The following is a 21838-nucleotide window of genomic DNA, read 5'->3' as shown; positions in this document are numbered from 1 at the left end:
GTGTAGGCTGGCTGCCTGTACCTCGTTCTGGCTACAATTATCCTGAATATGTTGGTTGTCGTTTGTGGCATGCTGGCTGCAGCATTCTGTGACTGGTGGGAACTGACACTTGTATTGTTTGTTCTTTTGTTCTGGTTACTTCTGGTTTTGATGATTAACATTCCCTGATCTGTTCCTGGGTGGGGCTTATCAGGTGATAATCTATTTCTATCTGTGAGCTGTGGGGCTTGGGGTCAGTCTGTCTCGTGCTTTGCTGCGTGTAGCCCCCTGCTGCTGACCCAGGGTTTTTTGCCATCTGCCCTTCTGTGTGGTGTTGCCTGGGGAAGCATTGATGTTGTTGTATCCTTGTCCATGTCTTGCCTGATAGTCTGTACCTGTTATGTGTCATTGATGTTGTATCATGTCTGTTCCATGTATAGTTTAGCAGTGCTCATCTGCTTCTGATCCAGTCTGTTCCATGTATAGCTTGGCAGTGCTCAACTGCTTCTGATCCTGTCTGTTCTATGTCCAGCCTGGCGGTGCTCAACTGCTTCTGATCCTGTCTGTTCCATGTATAGCTTTTTGGCGCTCATCTGCTTCTGATCCTGTCTGTTCCATGTATAGCTTTTCGGCGCTCATCTGCTTCTGATCCTATCTCTTTATTGTATAGCCTGGCAGTGTTCATCTGCTTCTGATCCTGTCTGTTCCATATGTAGCTTGGCAGTGTCCAACTGCTTCTGATCCTGTCTCTTTCTTGTATAGCCTGCCAGTGTTCATCTGCTTCTGATCCTGTCTGTTCCTTGTTTAGCCTGGCAGTGCCTAACTGCTTCTGATCCTGTCTGTTCCATGTCTTGCCTGCAGTGCTTTACTGCTTCTGTTCCTGTCCTGTGTATACCCTGCCTTCGTGAGACGGCTCCTGGGTTCTCCAGAGGGAGGATATCTAGTCTGTGTGCAGCTCTGCCTGTGACCGCTATGCTTCCGTTCCGCATGGGGTCCAGGCATCTGCTTGTGTGCTGGTTCCTGTTTGTTGTCTGATCCATGTCCTGTGTTTGTTTGGGTTCCAGTCCTTTTGTTGTCTGTGATTCTCTGCAGGTTGTGGCCAAGTGTACCGGCACCTTCCTGGAGGTGCAACCAGTGAGCCCTCAGCCAAGTTCATCCCCACCACCAGGGGCTCTGTGAAGAACAGGGCTAGCTGGTTCTTCGCCCTCTGGGTTTGTCCTCCTGCCTTGCCAGTGCACTTGGTTCAGTGGTAGTGCTACCACTATTGCCTAACCTGCTTTTCCTTACTGTCCTGTTCCTTTATTACATGTGTAATAAAGTATTCTGTTGGTCCCTGGTCTGTTATCTACCTGTATTGTCCTGTTTGCAAAATGTTCCATCGGTCTGCTCAGTCCTCCCACAGTACAAACTTATCCCTTATCTGGTCATTGGCAACCCAAGTGCTGACAATCCTATTTATCTTAAAAAATTGAGGTTTTATTCCATTGAATAACTGGAACAGCAGCTTGTGCATGGGTACTATTAGTCCCTTTACTCTCTCTGTGACTAACGGAGACAGCCAAGTGCAGCACTTGGCTATTTCTGGCAGACCCATAGACAGCATGCATGCTTGACCTATTGCTCCCTGTATTCGGGCAAGGGGATCCCCATCTTGTGCTCAGTGGTGGTCCCAGCTGTCAAACCACTAAGGATTAGATTCTTATACAATATCTAGTAGATTGGGGATAATTTTCTATTTTGGGAAAACGCATTCAAGGACCCTGATTTCTCATGATACAAATTCAAACATGAGCACAACATACTAGCAAAGCCCTCTATATGCAGCAGTTGAACACAACCACTGAGTGGCCTCAGAAAAATAGATGTAGCATAAACGACTCCTGACAGAGTAATTATCTTCTATTTCAAAGCTGGCCATTTTGCATCATTCATCTTGGAATATATTAAGTGGAAAGGAAGGACACATCTATAGTACTATTACAGCTATTATACCCTAGAAGGAGGGGAGAATAATCTGTAATTTTGTAATATAGCTCTGTATGAAAAACAATGCAAATTCGCATGGAAAACCCAGAGTTTCATAGTGCAGAATTGTAGGGATTCAAGCTGTGAAACCTCCTTGCACATGTTTCTTGAGGCATTGGTTTGATCTTTGTACATAAAAACAAAGCCGTTAAATGAGTGATATCTTACCCTTTGACGCACACTGTATAGACTATTTCTTAATATGTCCTTCATCTGTACAACATCTTCTGAAGAAAGTGTGCTTGCAAGTTTTCCTTTTCTATAAGCTCTAGAAACAATGAAAGAACACAAGTATTATTATTACTGTAACAGTTTAGGCTTACTACCTTATGTAGCTAGAAGAATCAAGAATTTGTGAAGTTCTAGTAGTCAGTAGCAGTATAGAGCATTTTGGTAATTAAATGGGTTATCCCATAACTAATGTAAAAACTGAAAATCGGACATCATATAGTACATGACAATCTCTTTCTAAAAAAAAATAGAACCAGCCCTGTACCTCATAAGGATCTAGAGATCTCCACATTCATTACTCCAATTGCTTTGCTAGATTCACTTCAGGCTGGCAGCTGAAGTGGCAACTCCTTCTCAGTGGGCATACTCTTTCTGCTACACCTCTCTCCTTCTAAGACCTGGGCTACACAGCAATCCCATTGCACAACCAGCAATCACTGTATAGAAATGCAACTATTGAACTGAATGGGGTCACAGCATGACTTGCAAGTTACTGTGACCCTAGAGTCACAAAAAATCCACCAATATAAAATAACTTTTTTCTGGGGTCGCACTGCAACCCCATTCCGTTCAATGACTGCAGTGCTACATGGAGATCATTGTTCTTGCAACTGGTGTCATGTAGCCCTAAACTAGCTGTCCCAGCTACTAACAGTAGATACGAACAGTGGCAGTTGAAGGATGGAATTGACCTTGTGCAACCACCTCAGTAGATGGATGTGCACATTACTGTATAGATTAAACACTAGGAGGCACCACTATAATGAAGTAAAGAGAATATCTCACAATTCAAGCATTTTTGTAACAAAAATGAAATTGCAAAAGCAACTAGTTTTCCATGCTGAATTATATTTAAATAAGATTTAATTGTGGCACATCCTTTTAAAGGATTTTCTGGTCCCTTGATACATTTTTTTATCTTCTTGAAGGGTTTTATCATGGAATTTTGGTGCTGACAGCCCTGATGAAATTCTGCCAAAAACTCGCTGACAGACGTGTCCTTTCTGCCTCTCATACAGTACATCTCAGTGAGAGACAGTGCTGAGAATGTCCCTTTTCGCTGTGGCTGTGGTTATAAGTCACCTCTACGTAATTCTTAGGCCTGCCTCCCATTGAGATATATGAAAGGCAGAAAGGACGTGGCAACCAGTGGGTTTTCGGTGCAGCTGTCTGCACCATAATTCAGCAGTACAACCTGCCGCAGGAATGGGCCCTTAGTATCTAAGAAACTGCATAAATACCAGTTTTCTTTTCCTATTCTGGCTACACCTATCACACTGTTTCCTCTTCATAAGTCACACCTCCTACACCTTCCATGGTCATGATAGTACACCCATACATAGATCCAGCTAGCCTCTCTTATCAGACTATTGTGTGATACTGTATAATGAGTTGCTTTTCTAATTCTATCATATTTGACACTGTCTACTGTGTTGCTTACCTAAGTTTTCCATGTGCAATACTGTCTGGTAAGCCTCTGTGTGGCAGGCGCAGCACTATGAAGTGCCTTTTGCGCTGTGGCATTAGAAGAATTTTGATATCTCTGACTTTTAGTCTAACCAGACTGTCTATTACTCTGTAATTCATCTAGCGCCGTTCTATCTAAACAGTAGGTTTAAAGAGCACACCAAATGCTTGAAATAACTTCTTTATTAACTTCAACTTTTCTTCATATATAACACTGCCGCCTCCGCAGCAGATAGTCCATGTACAAAACATGTGTTGAAAAGATATCACAAAATGGCGGTATGCATAAGATGGTGATTCAACTGTTCAATTTTGTCAGTCAATATAAAATGGTGGATATATTTCTCTCTTTAGTATCTGTACTGTCACTTTAAGTTATTTAAGCACTTTATGATCTCTCTAAGAGGTATATCTGAGATTTAACAGTTCTACTGGCTAAACTGGGTTTGTAGCAACTATTTGCAGATTAGTTGAGTATGATCTGGTATGGTTGTATGCAATTTGGATTGCAATATGGAATTTGAATTTGGATTGTGAACTGTGTAGTTTGCAATTGTAGCTTGCAATTTGTATTTGTACTTTGCAATTGGTTTAACTGTAAGTAAACACACATATAACTGGTTCAATATACAGTTCCAATCACAATACTAACAAAAGGAACATTATATAATTGTTTTAAATACAAACCGGATTCCAAAAAGTTGGGACACTATACAAATCGTGAATAAAAACTGAATGCAATGATGTGGAGGTGCCAACTTCTAATATTTTATTCAGAATAGAACATAAATCACGGAACAAAAGTTTAAACTGAGAAAATGTACCATTTTAAGGGAAAAATATGTTGAATCAGAATTTCATGGTGTCAACAAATCCCCAAAAAGTTGGGACAAGGCCATTTTCACCACTATGTGGCATCTCCCCTTCTTCTAACAACACTCAACAGACGTCTGGGGACCGAGGAGACCAGTTTATCAAGTTTAGAAATAGGAATGCTCTCCCATTCTTGTCAAATACAGGCCTCTAACTGTTCAATCGTCTTGGGCCTTCTTTGTTGCACCTTCCTCTTTATGATGTGCCAAATGTTCTCTATAGGTGAAAGATCTGGACTGCAGACTGTCCATTTCAGTACCCGGATCCTTCTACGCAGCCATGATGTTGTGATTGATGCAGAATGTAGTCTGACATTATCTTGTTGAAAAATGCAGGGTTTTCCCTGAAAGAGATGATGTCTGGATGGGAGCATATGTTGTTCTAGAACCTGAATATATTTTTCTGCATTGATGGTGCCTTTCCACACATGCAAGCTGCCCACGCCACACGCACTCATGTAACCCCATACCATCAGAGATGCAGGCTTCTGAACTGAGCGTTGATAACAACTTGGGTTGTCCTTGTCCTCTTTGGTCCGGATGGCATGGCGTCCCAGATTTCCAAAAAGAACTTCGAATCGTGACTCGTCTGACCACAGAACAGTCTTCCATTTTGCCACACTCCATTTTAAATGATCCCTGGCCCAGTGAAAATGCGTGAGCTTGTGGATCCTGCTTAGAAATGGCTTCTTCTTTGCACTGTAGAGCTTCAGCTGGCAACGGCGGATGGCACGGTGGATTGTGTTCACTTACAATGGTTTCTGGAAGTATTCCTGAGCCCATTCTGTGATTTCCTTTGCAGTAGCTTTCCTGTTTGTGGTGCAGTGTCGTTTAAGGGCCCGGAGATCACGGGCATCCAGTATGGTTTTACGGCCTTGACCCTTACGCACAGAGATTGTTCCAGATTCACAGAATCTTCGGATGATGTTATGCACAGTTGATGATGATAGATGCAAAGTCTTTGCAATTTTTTTCGCTGGGTAACACCTTTCTGATATTGCTCCACTATCTTTCTGCGCAACATTCTGGGAATTGGTGATCCTCTACCCATCTTGGCTTCTGAGAGACACTGCCACTCTGAGAAGCTCTTTTTATGCCCAATCATGTTGCCAATTGACCTAATTAGTGTTAATTGGTCTTCCAGCTCTTCGTTAGGCTCAAATTTACTTTTTCCAGCCTCTTATTGCTACTTGTCCCGACTTTTTGGGGATTTGTTGACACCGTGAAAATTTGAATCAACGTATTTTTCCTTTAAAATGATACATTTACTCGGATAAAACGTTTGATCTGTCATCTACGTTCTATTACAAATAAAATATTGATATTTGCCATCTCCACATCATTGCATTCAGTTTTTATTCACACTTTGTTTAGTGTCCTAACTTTTTTGGAATCCGGTTTGTACCTATTTTGGACTCTCCTGCTTCTATAAAAACACAGCTTTCAATGGAGTGAATGTCTCTTCAGCTCCTGTCTCTGGTGAATAATGATTCCAGCAGCTCCTGCCAGGGAAATTCCCAGACAGACTGTGTGTGAGGCTGGCTGTGATTGGTGAAAACTCTTGCTGTGTGAGAGGCTGGCTGTGATTGGTCTAGACTTCTGCCCAGCAACAACCGATTAACACTATGCTTTCTGTTGTTTCTGCTGTGTCACTGAGCTTACCTTACACTATAAAATGAATCTTAAAGGCATATTATCTTTTCTGCTTCTGTGAACACAAAATATAACAGTTATATGACATCCAAAACATGATGTCACAGTAAATAGCCCTGCTTTCATCTTTAACACACATAGGAACTGTATTTAGATTATTGGCAGGTCTGGCTATATACACATATAAGCTATATTAGCAACCTAGGACAGGTCAACTGGCCAGCTACACTCTGTATCTAAGTCTATCATGTGCGATACGGTGTGAGAAGCCTGTATCATAGCCCATCTTGTCTGACATGCAGAGTTATGTATCTTACATTATCATGTGTGATAATACTATCTGATCAAAAAGGGGACACTTAGTGTCACAAAGTTTGGCCCATGCCCCACTAGTGCAAAATTTGGGGACTTTTGGAGGTTTTGAAGCCCACTTGCCATTTTTCTAAAAGTAAGCAGAGCAGCCCAAGGAGTGGCCATTGCAGGTATAACCGCCTTAGCACATTTACTATAATCTACACCAGGAAACTGGCATAGATTATATGTATAACCTACAAAACCCCCCTTTCAGTTCTGGCTTCAATAAGACAGGTGAAGGGGAAAAAAAACACTCACATGTCTCTCTATGTGTTGAAGTGTTTCTCACACACAACTCTTAGTACATAAAAATGTTGCTGGAGAAACATACATACAGTTTATTAAGAGGTGCAAGCCTCTTTTGTTGCTTCAGCAACGTCCATGTGCCAGAAATTGAAATCTACACAAACTGAGATCTGGGGTACATTTAATTTATAATTTATACCAAATTTCTGGAATAAATTATAGTGAATGTGTTGGGCTGCAGCAACTACACCCCCTCTGCTTATCTCTGCCATTTCTTAAAAAAAAAATAACAAAAAAAATAAAACATTTTGCTAAACAATTTGCAACTTTTTGAGTTTTAACTGTGTAGTTCCCTGAATCAAGGGTACTTTGGACTATGGGCATTTGTGGACATTTGCCACTATTGCTACTATGCAAAGCTATCAACTCACTACTGCACTTTGAAGGGTTAACTTGCACTTAGATTTATGCTGTTGTTTTATATTGTTGAACTGCAATTTATATGTTTATTGTAATATATCCTGTTTTCTTTGCACTGTTATTGCACTATATCTGTACTGCGCTGTGGAAAGGGTTAATGCTCAGCCAGCTAATATTGAAATACTTTGGGACTTTCTATCTATGCACTGCAAAGTTAAAAATCTTCCACGATTACTACAGTTAATTCTTGTATAAGGGACTATGCAAAGTTTTGGAGGGAAAAAAACAGCTTAGCTCTGTTATTTAGCTCTGAAAACTGCCTAGTCCTTCCTTCCTGGAGTCCCAGGCTATAAGCTGTGCGCTACGATTGGCCAGCGCTGCCGCAAGGGACAACCCTAATACAAAAAATCCGCCCAGTACAACAGAGGGAGCTGCAGACACTGGAGCCTATACCGGGCGAACGGAGCGGCGCCCAGACATACTAGTAAGTGCAGGGGGACCCCTGGGCGCCACTCTGCCCACTGATATAGTTAGTTTTTAGTTTTTAAACTAGTGAAAGGTCCTCTTTAAGTCTTGTAAGTTGAGGTAGGGCCTCTATGAATCAGACTTGTTTTTCAAAAACATCCCACAGATGCTTCATTTATCATGTTCCTCAAACTATTCCTAAACAATTTGTGCAGCATGGTAAAGCACATTATCCTGCTAAAAGAGGCTACTGACTAGTGTTGGGCAAGCATGCTCGGTCAAACACCAGTTCAGCTCGAGCATCGCTATGCTAGGCCGAATATCGCGTGTGCTCGAGCGCGATCCTCAAGTCAGTGTATTTAAATCTAATTTAGCCTCTATTTTTAAAATGTTTCTGGTGGGATTTGAACTCACAACCTTCTATATTACAGGCAAGAATGTTAACCACTACACTATAGAGCTGCATTGCCAGTTGCTTAAAAAAAAAAAAAAATTAGACTTCTGCTGTATAGGAATACTTACTAGTATTATATATATATATATTATTTTTTTTTTTTTTTTTTTTAGTAACTGGCCATGCAGTTCTATAGTGCAGTGGTTAAGGTTCTTGGCTGTAATGTAGAAGGTTGTGAGTTCAAATACCGCCAGAAAGTTTTTAGAAATAGAGGCAAAATTGTGTAAAAAATGTGTAATTACAAAACAAAATGATAAAATAGACAAATCGCCAGGACCAGATGGTATACACCCCCATATCCTAAGGGAATTAAGTAATGTCATAGCCAGACCCTTATTTCTGATATTTGCGGACTCTATACTGACATAGAATGTTCCACAGGATTGGCCCATAGCAAATGTGGTGCCAATATTCTAAAAGGGTCCAAAAACAGAGCCTGGAAACTATAGGCCGGTAAGTTTAACATCTGTTGTGGGTAAACTGTTTGAAGGTTTTCTAAGAGATGCTATCTTAGAGCATCTCAACGGAAATAAGCAAATAACGCCATATCAGCATGGCTTCATGAGGGATCGGTCATGCCAAACTAATTTAATCAGTTTCTATGAGGAGGTAAGTTCTAGACTTGACAGCGGCGTATCAATGATGTTGTATATCTGGACTTCTCCAAAGCATTTGACACTGTACCACATAAAAGGTTAGTATATAAAATGAGAATGCTCGGACTGGGAGAAAATGTCTGTATGTGGGTAAGTAACTGGCTGAGTGATAGAAAACAGAGGGTGGTTATTAACGGTACACACTCAGATTGGGTCACTATCACTAGTGGGGTACCTCAGGGGTCAGTATTGGACTCTATTCTCTTCAATATATTTATTAATGTTCTTGTAGAATGCTTGCATAGTAAAATATCAATTTTCGCAGATGACACTAAACTGTGTAAAGTAATTAACACTGAAGAGGACAGTATACTACTACAGAGGGATCTGGATAGATTGGAGGCTTGGGCAGATAAGTGGCAGAGGAGGTTTAACACTGACAAATGTAAAGTTATGCACATGGGAAGGAAAAATGCAAGTCACCTGTACATACTAAATGGTAATATGCATAAGGCCTAAGGCCATCCTTCATATAAGATAGGGCCAGGGGCTATCCATAGTATTTAGTATATTGGGCAGACTAGATGGGCCAAATGGTTCTTATCTGCCGACACATTCTATGTTTCTAAAACATTCAGTAACACTGACATGGAAAAGGATCTAGGAATTTTAGTAAACAGCAAACTAAGCTGAAAAAAACAGTGTCAGGCAGCTGTTGCCAAGGCCAATAGGATAATGGGTTGCTTCAAAAGAGGCATAGATTTGTACAGCGTTAGGGATCTCGTGACCATCGAAGGTAGCTTAGCAACAATTATTTGGTACTAGTCCTACCTTTTGGCAACATTGGGGAGTTTTCTCATCCCCCCTCCCCCATCCCTTCCATCCCCTCGGACCTTCCTACGTTATTGTCTTCCCCTTTTTATTTGTTATTATGTGATATGCACTTTCTCATACGACTGTACTACTTCAGATGCATTCTTGTATTTGCGCCTATGAAGGCAAACAAAGGTTGTACGTCATACTGCTGTAAAACTAATAAAAACAATAAAAAAAAAAAAGAGGCATAGATGCCTGTGATAAGAACATAGTCCTACCACTTTACAAATCGCTAGTCAGACCACACATGGAGTACTGTGTACAGTTCTGGGCTCCTGTGAACAAGGCAGACATAGCAGAGCTGGAGCGGGTCCAGAGGAAGGCAACTAAAGTAATAATTGGAATGGGGCAACTACAGTACCATGAAAGATTATCAAAATTAGGGTTATTCACTTTAGAAAAAAGACGACTGAGGGGGATCTAATTACTATGTATAAATATATCAGGGGTCAGAACAGAGATCTATCCCATCAGCTATTTATCCCCAGGACTGTGACTGTGACGAGGGGACATCCTCTGCGTCTGGAGGAAAGAAGGTTTGTACACAAACATAGACAGGGATTCTTTACGGTAAGAGCAGTGAGACTATGGAACTCTCTGCCTGAGGAGGTGGTGATGGTGAGTACAATAAAGGAATTCAAGAGGGGCCTGGATGTATTTCTGGAGTGTAATAATATTACAGGATATAGTTACTAGAGATGGGTTGTTGATCCGGGGAGTTATTCTGATTGCCTGTCTGGATTCGGGAAGGAATTTTTTATTCCCCTAAAGTGGAGAAAATTGGCTTCTACCTCACAGTTTTTTTTTTGCCTTCCTCTGGATCAACTTGCAGGATGACAGGCTGAACTGGATGGACAAATGTCTTTTTTCGGCCTTATGTACTATGTTACTATGTTACTATATAATCATACTTCTGATATATATAAATGCATAATACAGTATGTGGGAAACTACTACTGATGTTTTAACCATAATATAATTGCATATATTATAATACATTAGATATTCTAAATATATAATATATGTAAATATATTATGGCTAAATATTTACAGTTAATAAAAAAAAAATACATTAGACTTCTGCTGTATAGGAATACGTACTAGTAGTAAATATTCCTATACAGCAGAAGTCTCATTTAAAGTTTTTTTTTTTTTTAAGTAACTGGCCATGTAGCTCTGTAGTGTAGTGGATAAAATTCTTGGCTGTAATGTAGAAGATTGTGAGTCTGAATCCCACCAAAAACTTTTCAGAAATAGAGTCTAAATTAGATTTAAATACACTGGGTGTCGCCCAGGCACTGTGGACTTAGCTATATATGGAGTCAGAGCAGGGACTCCTTAGCCGAACTAGAGTCCGGAAACCCTCCCCTCTTCAGAGCAGGGGGTGCCTGGTTTAATGCTCTAGTTCTCCCATTGACTTCCATGGTGCTCGGGTGCTCTGCAGAGCACCCAAGCATCTGGAAGTGTTCTACTAGAGCACCAGCGCACACGAGCACTTTGGTGCTCGACCAACACTACCACTGACATAAGTGGGGATCATCTCGACAAAGGCATATACTTGGTTTTCAACAATGTTTAGGTAGTTGGTGGTGTTTAGAACATAATGGCAATGTTTATTATATTTCCGGGAAACCCCTTTAAAATTTAAAAAAATGTTATGCTTGAATATAGAGGAAAGTTGTTTGCCTCTTTAATGTAGCTTTCCTAGTATTTAGAAAATGTACTGGAGTGTCAGAAGAATGCAGGGAGAGCTGCTGTAATGATTGAACCAGTGAGTAATAGTAACCCCTTTACACAGAAACAGTGTTAAATAACATCTACCTCAGACTGGGCAGATAATTGCTGGTAAACACAATTTTAGGGCATTTGTTTGTGTTGTATCTCAAGGTCTGGTAGTATAACGCTATGGTAGATTTATCCAACAAGTAAAAATGCCACTTACTGTAATGATGTTTGTGAAATATCTCTGTTCATTCCAAACTGTGTCATTTCAATAGCTTGCTTAATTTCAAGCTTTTTGTGGAGATCAACGATCTTTGATTTAGGCTGATTTTCACGAATAAGAGCTTTTCGTAGAAACTTCTGATCAACTTTTTTAAACCTGAAATACATTTATTTATCTGTAATAGCTTTAGATTACCAAATGTCTATTAACAAATTGATTTATATTAGTTCTCGAAAATCTGTTTGCACGGTGCTACATGAAGACTGGCACATATGGTAACTACTTAAAATATATCCAAAAATATATAAATTATTATACATAGTTTCTACAGTCCTGTACAGTATACAGTAGTAGAGGATACAATAACATCCCATACATTAACCCCTTAAGGACCCGCTGCGTACATGTACGGCACTGGTGGATGTGACTTAAGGACCAGCGCCGTACATGTATGACGGGCTGATCGGGCGAGTGCAGGAGCTGCGCCTGCCCGATCAGCGGCATGGGCCTGGCACCGTGCTGTATGCGCCGGCATCGGTGAAAACACCAATGCCGGCACATTAAACCTCGCACTGCCGCGGTCAGCGCTGACTGCGGCATGTGCGGGATCTTGCCGGGTGCGGATCCTTCCTTAGGCATCGTGGCTGCCTTCCGTGACAGCCTGTGAGATCCAGCCCTCTAGATCTCACAGGAAGCAGGCTGTAAGCGTATTACAGTGTGTAATACACTTACAGCCAATGCATTACAGTACAGAAGTATTGTGATGCATTGTAAAGGGGATCAGACCCCCAAAAGTTGAAGGGACAAAAAATTAAGTTAAAAAAAGTTTTAAAAAATTGTTTTACAAAAATTGTTTCAAGTAAAAAAGTGTCCTTTTCCCAAAATAAAGTAAAAAAACTAATTGTAAAAAATAGGTAAAAAAGGAAAAGTAGACATATTAGGTATCGCTGCATCCATATCGATCGGCTCTATAAAAATATCATGTGACCTAACCCCTCAGGTGAACACCATCAAAAAGAATAAAATAAAGACTGCTAAAAAAACATTTTTTTTGTCACCTTGCATCACTAAAAGTGCAACACCAAGCGATCAAAAAGGCGTATGCCCACCAAAATAGTACCAATCTTACAGTCACCTCATCCTGCAAAAAATTAGCCCCTACTTAAGACAATCGCCCAACACATAAAAAAACTATGGCCGTCAGACACTAAAACATGATTTTTTTTTTGGTTTCAAAATGCTGTTATTGTGTAAAATGTAAAAAAAATACAAAAAGTAGACATATTAGGTATCACCGCATCCATAGCAACCTGCTCTATAAAAATACTACATAACCCCTTAGGTGAACACTGTAAAAAAGATAAAATAAAACCGGTGTCAAAAAAGCTATTTTTTGTCACCTTACATCACAAAAAGTGTAATACCAAGCAATCAAAAAGTCATACGCACCCCAAAATCATACCAATCAAAACATCATCTCATCCCGCAAAAAATTAGACCCTACCTAGGACAATCGCCCCCAAAAAAAAATATATGGCTCTCAAAATATGGAGACACTAAAACATGATTATTTGTTTCAAAAATGCTGTTATTGTGTAAAACTTAAAAAAATAAAAAAAAAGTATACATATTAGGTATTGCCACATCTGTAGGAACCTGCTGTATAAAAATATCACATGATGTAAACCCCAGGTGAACACCGTAAAAAAATGATCCCCTATATAAGACAGTCGCCCAAAAAGAAAAAAAATATGGCTTTCAGAATATGGAGACACTAAAAATATAATTTGGTATTTTCGCGTCTGTAACAACCTGCTCTATAAAGATACCACATGATCTAACCTGTCAGATGAATATTGTAAATAATACAAAATAAAAACTGTGCAAAACAACTATTTTTTTGTTACCCTGTCTCACAAAAAGTGTAATATAGAGCAACCAAAAATCATATGTACCCTAAAATAGTATCAACAAAACTGCCAACTTATGCCGTAGTTTCCAAAATGGGGTCTTTTTTTGGAGTTTCTATTCTAGGACTGCATCAGGGGGTCTTCAAATGTGAAATAACAACTTAAAATAATGCCAGTGAAATCTGCCTTCCAAAAACCATATGGCGTTCCTTTTTCTTCTGCGCCCTGCCGTGTGCCTGTTCAGCAGTTTACGATCACATATGGGGTGTTTCTGTAAACTACAGAATCAGGGCAATAAATATTGAGTTTTGTTTGGCAGTTAACCCTTGCTTTGTTACTGGAAAAAATTGATTAAAATGGAAAATCTGCCAAAAAAGTGAAATTCTGAAATTTCATCTTTATTTTCCTTTAATTCTTGTGGAATGCTTAAAGGGTTAAGAAAGTTAGTAAAATCAGTTTTGAATACCTTGAGGGGTGTAGTTTCTAAAATGGGCCATTTAAGGGTGGTTTCTATTATGTAAGCCTCACAAATTGACTTCAGACCTGAACTGGTCCTTAAAAAGTGGGTTTTAGAAATTTTCAGAAAATTTTCAAGATTTGCTTCTAAACTTCTAAGCCTTCTAACGTCACAAAAAAAGAACATGTAATTTACTAAATGATCCAAACATAAAGTAGACATATGGGAAATGTAAAGCAATAACTATTTTAGGAGGTATCACTATCTGTTTTAAAAGCATAGAAATTTTTGAAAATTGCGAATCTTTCCAAATTTTTGGTAAATTAATATTTTTTCATAAATAAAAATTAAATATTTCGACTCATATTTACCACTGTCATGAAGTACAATATGTGACAAGAAAACAGTCTCAGAATGGTTTGGATAAGTAAAAGCTTTTTAAAGTTATCACCACATAAAGTGACACATGTCAGATTTGCAAAAAATGGCCAGGTCCTTAAAGGGATTCTATCACCAAGTTTTGGGCTATAGAGCTGTGGACATGCACTGCTAGATCGTCGATAGCATGTCTGCAATATATCTGTCCTATAGGGCTGTGTGCATTTAATAAAATAAAAAAAAGGATTTTATAGATATGTAAATTAGTCTGGTATGTGTCCTGCCACGCCCAACTGTGAAGGAGCCCAGCACTGCCTATGTCCTCCGAATCTCCTCCTTTCATCAACGATAGATTGCTGTAATCTCGCGATGCGTAAGCTCGCGCATGCGCAGTTCTTTCCCTGAGGCTGATGCCAGCACAGGGAAAGAACACTATACCGGCACTGCGCATGCATGAGCTCACGCATCGCGAGATTACGGCAATCTATCGTTGATGAAAGGAGGAGATTCGGAGGACATAGGCGGTGCTGGGCTCCTTCACAGGTGGGCATGGCTGGGCACGGCTGGGCTCCAGGAAGCTTAGTACAGCCCCTTGGACACATACAAGATTTACATATCTATAAAATCCTTTTTTAAAGAAATTAAAAGCACACAGCCCTATAGAACAGGTATATTGCGGACATGCTAGCGGCGATCTAGCAGTGCATGTCCGCAGCTCTATAGCCCCAAACCTGGTGACAGAATCCCTTTAAGGTGAAAAATGACAGGGTTAACAGCAATCAATGTAAACAGAAGAGTTCTATGTGCTCTTGCCAAGACTCTGTTGAGGCAGAGAATTTATAACATAGACTACATGCAGTATGATTTCATGTTACTTTATGGTGGAAAATTTCACCTACCTCAGTCTAACAAAAAAGTTGCAAGTTGTATTTTTGCATGACGCCCATAGCGTAATTATCAGGGTATATGGCATAGCATTAAATCTCATAGTTACATTTTCGATTCCTGTACAACTCAATGTCTTCCTTTGTACAGCAACTCCTGTCAGCTATTGATATGTGGAAGAACTTTGTGTGTAGCCCTAACCATAAACACATGAGTATATTGGGGCACATTTATTAAGACTGGCGTTTTAGACGCTGGTCTTAACATGCCCCAGCACTGGCGGTGCCTCTTCCTAACTTCAGTGGATCCTCCGCCAGTTCTTTTTTTATAATTGTTTGTTTTATTCATTTTCATCAATAAAAAATAATACAGGTACAATGTCATATTGCATATCATCAATATCAAGAGTGTACATTGGGAAAGAAAACATGTATTTTGCATCAAATGCCAATGGCCACAGTGAGAGTTGGTACCTGAAAGACATAGGATAATGACATAGACACGACACATAAGGGAAAAAGAGAAAAGGAGAGAAAAAAAAGGGAAAAACTGATGCTCAGGGGACCCTTATTGTAAATGGTCAAAAGTATCATCCCATGTCTGCCAAACCTTTGTAAATCTATCAACTGAGTTAGTGACGCATGCAGTTAGGTATTCCATTTTCCTAATCTCCATCACACTTTGGATGAGGTCTAGTCGAGTAGGCGCATCTGTCCTCAACCAAAACCTCTCAATTAGGCGTCTAGCCGCCGTCAGCACCTGAGCACCTGAAGGACTAGAAGCAGGGATTGTTTCTTTAATTACATTTTTGGCATATTTAATAAGTAGAAAAGGAAATTGGATTGCGAGGAGTTGAAAGAGGACCGACCCCACCATTCTCCAAAATGGCGCAATCATAGGACAGTCCCAAAAGATATGTATATGAGTTCCCTCACCTGTCATACATCTCCAACATCTACCTGAGATATCCAGGTTGAAGTGTTTTAGAAGCTGTGGTGTATGATACCAGAACATTAGCACTTTATATGTGTTTTCCCTATGCATAATACATGAAGACGACTTCGCTGCCCTTTCCCATATCTGTTTCCACTCCGTAGGTGTTATAGGGTAGTCAAGAATTGTCTCCCATTTAGTCATATAGGAGTGAGTAAGAGAGGAAGATGATAGGATAAGATAGATATCTGATATGAGACCCCGCGTGGTAACTGTCAGCTTACACGTTCTCTCAAATGGTGTAGGGGTTGACACTTTCATTGAGTGAAAGTGGTCTCAGAAAAAAATGGCATATCTGCATATATTGGAACCTACAGGACTCCGGTAGCTGATACAAAGATTGTATCTCATCAAATGACAAAAAGCCCAAAGTCCTATAGTTTACAACATCTGCAAACCGGAACAGTTTTTGGGGAAACCATATTTTAAGAAAAGATGTTTGCATTCCTATTGTAAATAACGGATTAGACAGAAAGGAGATCATCGAAGATTTCTCTGATGCAAGTGAAAATAGTCTGTTACAGTCTCGACCAGATGTTACAGGTGAAGGACATGGGGCCTAATAGTTCCGGTCTAAGCGAAAGCTGCGGAGGATACCAGATGAGTGAGTTTGGATGAACAGGGGCTATCCACAACTTCTCTATCTCCATCCATCTGGAGTACACATATATGTTAGACCAAGCTGGCAGTCTTCTAAGGTGTGTGGCCCAGTAATATTTTTTAATATCTGGGGCAGCTAACCCTCCTTGAGTTTTAGGTGACATCCTCCGCCAGTTCTAAATGTAAACCTGTTTCTCTACGACCTAAAAACAGACATTGATAATGGTAAACAAGATGGGCCTGCCGTCCCATCCTACTTTTTTAGACATGGCCTGAGCAGGGAGAAGTTGCAGATTGCGGTGCAACTAAACGTTGTGCCGCAATCTGCGCCTGAAATACAATGTTTTAGAGCAGGGGTAGGCAACCTCCGGGACTCCAGCTGTTGTGAAACTACAAAGCCCAGCATGCATATTTTCTCTTCTCTTCTCAGAACTCTCAGAGAAATGAATGGAGCATGCTGGGAATTGGAGTTTCACAACAGCTGGAGTGCCGGAGGTTGTTGACCCCTGTTTTAGAGGATACACATTTTCTTTACTAATAAATAAAAATGTATTTGAAAACCAATCTAATAAATTAAATGTTTTTTAAAGAAACCTTTAATCGGGTAAAGTCTGCACCATGAAATCCCGTGAGGGTCCCTTATGATGGGCAAAAATGAATCAGGCCAGTAATGGAGGCAATATGGACAATCATACATTAGTAAGTGCCTTGTCTACATGATAAATTATATTTACTGAAGCATGACAATCCCTTTAAGAGACATTTATGGTTTTCACAGGACTAAATGACACTGTTCTACATGTTGAAAAATATTTTCTAGGCAGATGTAAAAATCAATAGCTTCCTCCATCAGTGGACCAAAGAAACATCTTAACACTTGTGTTAACAAGGTCTCTGTCTCCCAAAAGTAAAACACTTATTGACAGAGGAAAGCTTTGTATGTTAAAATACTTACTGCTCCCTCATTTGATAGTGTCCCCAGTGGCCACATATATCTGCAATTCCAGCTTTCAGGTGATCCATTAACTGAAAAGTAATGAGAATACTTGTAGAAAAACATCATTAACATAGCTTTCCTCAAAAAAGTTCTAAAAAAAAAAAAGAGTTCTGAGTTAAGAAGGGGAAAATTGGGTCAAAATTGGGTCTTGGAGGGGGAGGAGTGTTCAAAGCCACATCTATTAGCTAAAGTGGAAAAATTGAAGATCTCTTGGTTTGAAAGACTTGGTGCCCTTATTCATTACACAGCCAGTAAATTCTAATAAGAACGACAACCTCTATAGATTATATCGGAAGTTTGGGGATTTCAGTAGTCGGAGAACCTGTGGCCATCATGTTTATCAATCATCGTGGGACCTTGTACTAAAAAGGGATTTATAATACACATTAATGCAAGTTTCCATTGACACATCAACATGGCAGAACCTAGCAAGATATGTGGTGCTATGTAGACACCTCGAGGGTCATTTATTAAGACCGGCATTTAGACCCCTATATCTGGCAGTGGATCCGCAGAAGTTATGAAGAGGCGCCGGCCTCTGCAAAACTTTGGCACATCCAGCGCCGGTCTAAATGCAAGACCGCTTCCTAGCTGGTTTACATTTAGACCATTTTCTACGCCTAAAACATGTATGGAAAATGATGAATGAGACGGGCCTACCGACCCATTCCCTTCTCTGGCCGCACCACGCCCACTTTTTCATACCTGGCGTGAGTGGGTCCACAATCTGCGCCAGATATACGCCTAATATAGGTGTATTTCTGGGTAATAATTTACCCCCATGTTTCTCTTCCTGCAGAAGTAGTCAATTGCAGATTATTGTTGTAGAAATTTCCTTAACCCATGCCAACAACTGATTCACATAAATTCTTCAATCTCGAATTTAAAAATAGGTTCTCCAGCAGCTGCTGTTTATAGTGCTGTGTCCCTGTCCTGCTGTCATTATTTGATCTATAGCATGTAACTACATTATGTAAGGTTCTGGATTTGACGGAATTTTACAGGAACCTGGAAGTAAAAGGACATTCAATTCTTGTCAGGCTCGCTCAGAGTAGATCCCCTAATGTCTGTATTTTAAATTGTTCCACCTGTTTAACAGCACGGGCAGGGATCCTTTGGTTTTCTGTCCTGTTTTTCAACTTTTCAGTATTGTTTTTATCTATCACTTCTTGCTCTTGAGGATGGGTTTCTAAATACTTGTGGCTACCACTGTAGACAACATTCTGTCAGAGTCTGGTTTCGGATATGAATTCATTTTTGGGCCTGGTCTGGGGTCTCGCCTAAGAGATTGTATTTTTATGGTTCTTTTGGCACAGTATATCTGTGAAAAATGTGTTGCCACAGTACTTTATTTGTCTGGGAATGTAGTATATCTGTGGGGACACATATAGTACCACAGAATATCACTCGGTGCACATATGGTGGCACAGTATATCTGACATACATATGGTGGAACAGTGTATCTCTAAGGTAAATGTGTGTGACACATGGAACCATTTTTAGGCTAATCTCTGGGGCACAATATTGGTGGTACTAGAACTCTGGGGGACAGTAATTGTGGATCTGTAACTTTCTTTGGCATGGTATTGGCAGCACTATAAGCCTCTGGGACACACTTTACTTTGGGGCTCAGTAATCGTGGCACAGTACAATAATGTAATGGCACAAGAGCACAGTATTCATGGCTCTAAAACTTTTGGGCACTGTATATATCTCTAGGACACATTATTGGCTGCACCTTATATGACTCTGGAGAATTAAAATATGCATTTTAACCCCTTAAGGACATAGGACGTACCGGTACGCCCTATTTCCCGAGTCCTTAAGGACCGAGGACGTACCGGTACGTCCTGACTTAAAAATGTAATTCCGGCGCCGCGGGGGTTAATCGAAATGGGATTTCGGCTGAAATCATTCAGCCGGCATCCCGTAACAACGCAGGGGGGGGTCATTGGACCCCCCCGTATCGGCGATCGCAGAAAACCGCAGGTCAATTCAGACCTGCGGTTTTCTGCGTTTCCGGTCCATTCGGGTGTCCTGTGACCCGATGAACCGGAAAAAGACTGCGATCGGTGGCGTAATTTTACACCACCAATCGCAGTCCGAGGATTTGAGGAGGCGGTGCTGGCCCTGGTGCTGAACGCCACTGTCCAGGGTGCTGATTGGTGCAGGGGAGAGAGGCGCGAGATTCAAACTTCCTGCGCTCCTCTCTCCCCTCCTCTTCCTGTTCTGCACGAGCACCCGGCAGCATCGTCCAGCACCAGCTCCTGTGTCCCCCTAATCGCCATCCATCACCCTCCTGCACCCATCGCCACCCAGGTAGGTTAGGGTCAGTGAGGGAGAGGCACTGTTAGGCAGGGAAAGAAGGGAAAAGTAAGTTAGGAAAAAAAAAAAAAAAAGTACTTTTATTCCAAACTTCCAAACTTCCATCTATCCATCTAACCCTAACCCCGACCTCGTGCTGCATATGGGTCTAGTCCAAAAACCCAGTGTCAGGCAATACTGGAGTGGGGACGTCCTGTACCAGACCCCACTGTACAGTATGGTCATGACACGTCACCGGTTTGAGGCCATCCGGAAATGTCTGCATTATTCCGATAATGCAGCATGTCCACCCCGAGGTGATCCTGCCTATGACCGGCTGTATAAGATACGGCCGGTCATCGATCACTTTGGGGCCACATTTCAGCAGGCCTACGTACCTGGAAGGGAGGTCGCGGTTGATGAGTCTCTCGTTGCGTTCAAGGGGAGACTCAGTTTCCGCCAATACATTCCCACAAAGCGGGCGAGGTATGGCGTGAAGCTATACAAAATTTGTGAGAGTACCTCAGGGTACACTTACAAATTTCGTGTGTACGAGGGGCGAGATTCCCGTATTCAACCCCCAGAATGTCCCCCCACTCTGGGTGTTAGCGGGAAACTCGTGTGGGAGTTAACAAAGTTTGTAAACCCAGTTTTGAATACCTTGAGGGGTGTACTTTCTTAGATGGAGTCACTTTTTTGAAATTTCTATTCTAGGGGTGCAACAGGGGGCTTCAAATGGGACATAGTATAAACAAAACCAGTCCTGCAAAATCTGCCTTCCAAAACCCATATGGTGTTCCCCTCCTTCTATGTGCTACCGTTCGGCCAAACAGTAGTTTACGACCACATATGGGGTGTTTTTGCAAACTACAGAATCAGGGCAACCCATTTTGAGTGTTGTTTGGCAGTTAACCCTTGTTTTACTCCTGGAAAAAATTGATTATATTGGAAAATTTTCCCAAAAATAGAAATTTCAAAATTGTTTCTCCATCTGCCATTAACTCTTGTGGAACACCTAAAGGGTTAACAAAGTTTGTAAACCCAGTTTTGAATACCTTGAGGGGTGTATTTTCTTAGATGGAGTCACTTTTTTGAAATTTCTATTCTAGGGGTGCAACAGGGGGCTTCAAATGGGACATGGTATAAACAAAACCAGTCCTGCAAAATCTGCCTTCCAAAACCCATATGGTGTTCCCCTCCTTCTATGTGCTCCCGTTCGGCCAAATAGTAGTTTACGACCACATATGGGGTGTTTCTGTAAACTACAGAATCAGGGCAACCCATGTTGAGTGTTGTTTGGCAGTTAACCCTTGTTTTACTCCTGGAAAAAATTGATTATATTGGAAGAATTTCCAAAAAATTGAAATTTCAAAATTGTTTCTCCATCTGCCATTAACTCTTGTGGAACACCTAAAGGGTTAACAAAGTTTGTAAACCCAGTTTTGAATACCTTGAGGGGTGTACTTTCTTAGATGGAGTCACTTTTTTGAAATTTCTATTCTAGGGGTGCAACAGGGGGCTTCAAATGGGACATGGTATAAACAAAACCAGTCCTGCAAAATCTGCCTTCCAAAATCCATATGGTGTTCCCCTCCTTCTATGTGCCACCGTTCGGCCAAACAGTAGTTTACGACCACATATGGGGTGTTTCTGCAAACTACAGAATCAGGGCAACCCATTTTGAGTGTTGTTTGGCAGTTAACCCTTGTTTTACTCCTGGAAAAAATTTAT

General features: G+C 40.8%; 1 protein-coding gene across 1 annotated transcript in view; it reads right to left on the bottom strand.

The window, feature by feature from the left end:
• The window catches only part of SLC9A4 (solute carrier family 9 member A4), an 80689-nt gene that overhangs the window by 19784 nt on the left and 39067 nt on the right, over window positions 1–21838 (bottom strand). Inside the window, exons 7-9 of the mRNA XM_044285552.1 lie at window positions 17762–17832; window positions 11581–11739; window positions 2173–2272 (exon numbers count right to left, since the gene is read on the bottom strand). Coding sequence (XP_044141487.1) covers window positions 2173–2272; window positions 11581–11739; window positions 17762–17832 — 330 coding nt within the window. The remainder of the gene's footprint in view (window positions 1–2172; window positions 2273–11580; window positions 11740–17761; window positions 17833–21838) is intronic.

The sequence above is a fragment of the Bufo gargarizans genome, chromosome 3, assembly GCF_014858855.1.
Source record: "Bufo gargarizans isolate SCDJY-AF-19 chromosome 3, ASM1485885v1, whole genome shotgun sequence".
Taxonomy (NCBI): Eukaryota; Metazoa; Chordata; class Amphibia; order Anura; family Bufonidae; genus Bufo; species Bufo gargarizans.
Note: the sequence above shows the minus strand (reverse complement) of the source record. Positions and strands in the feature narration are given on the sequence as shown.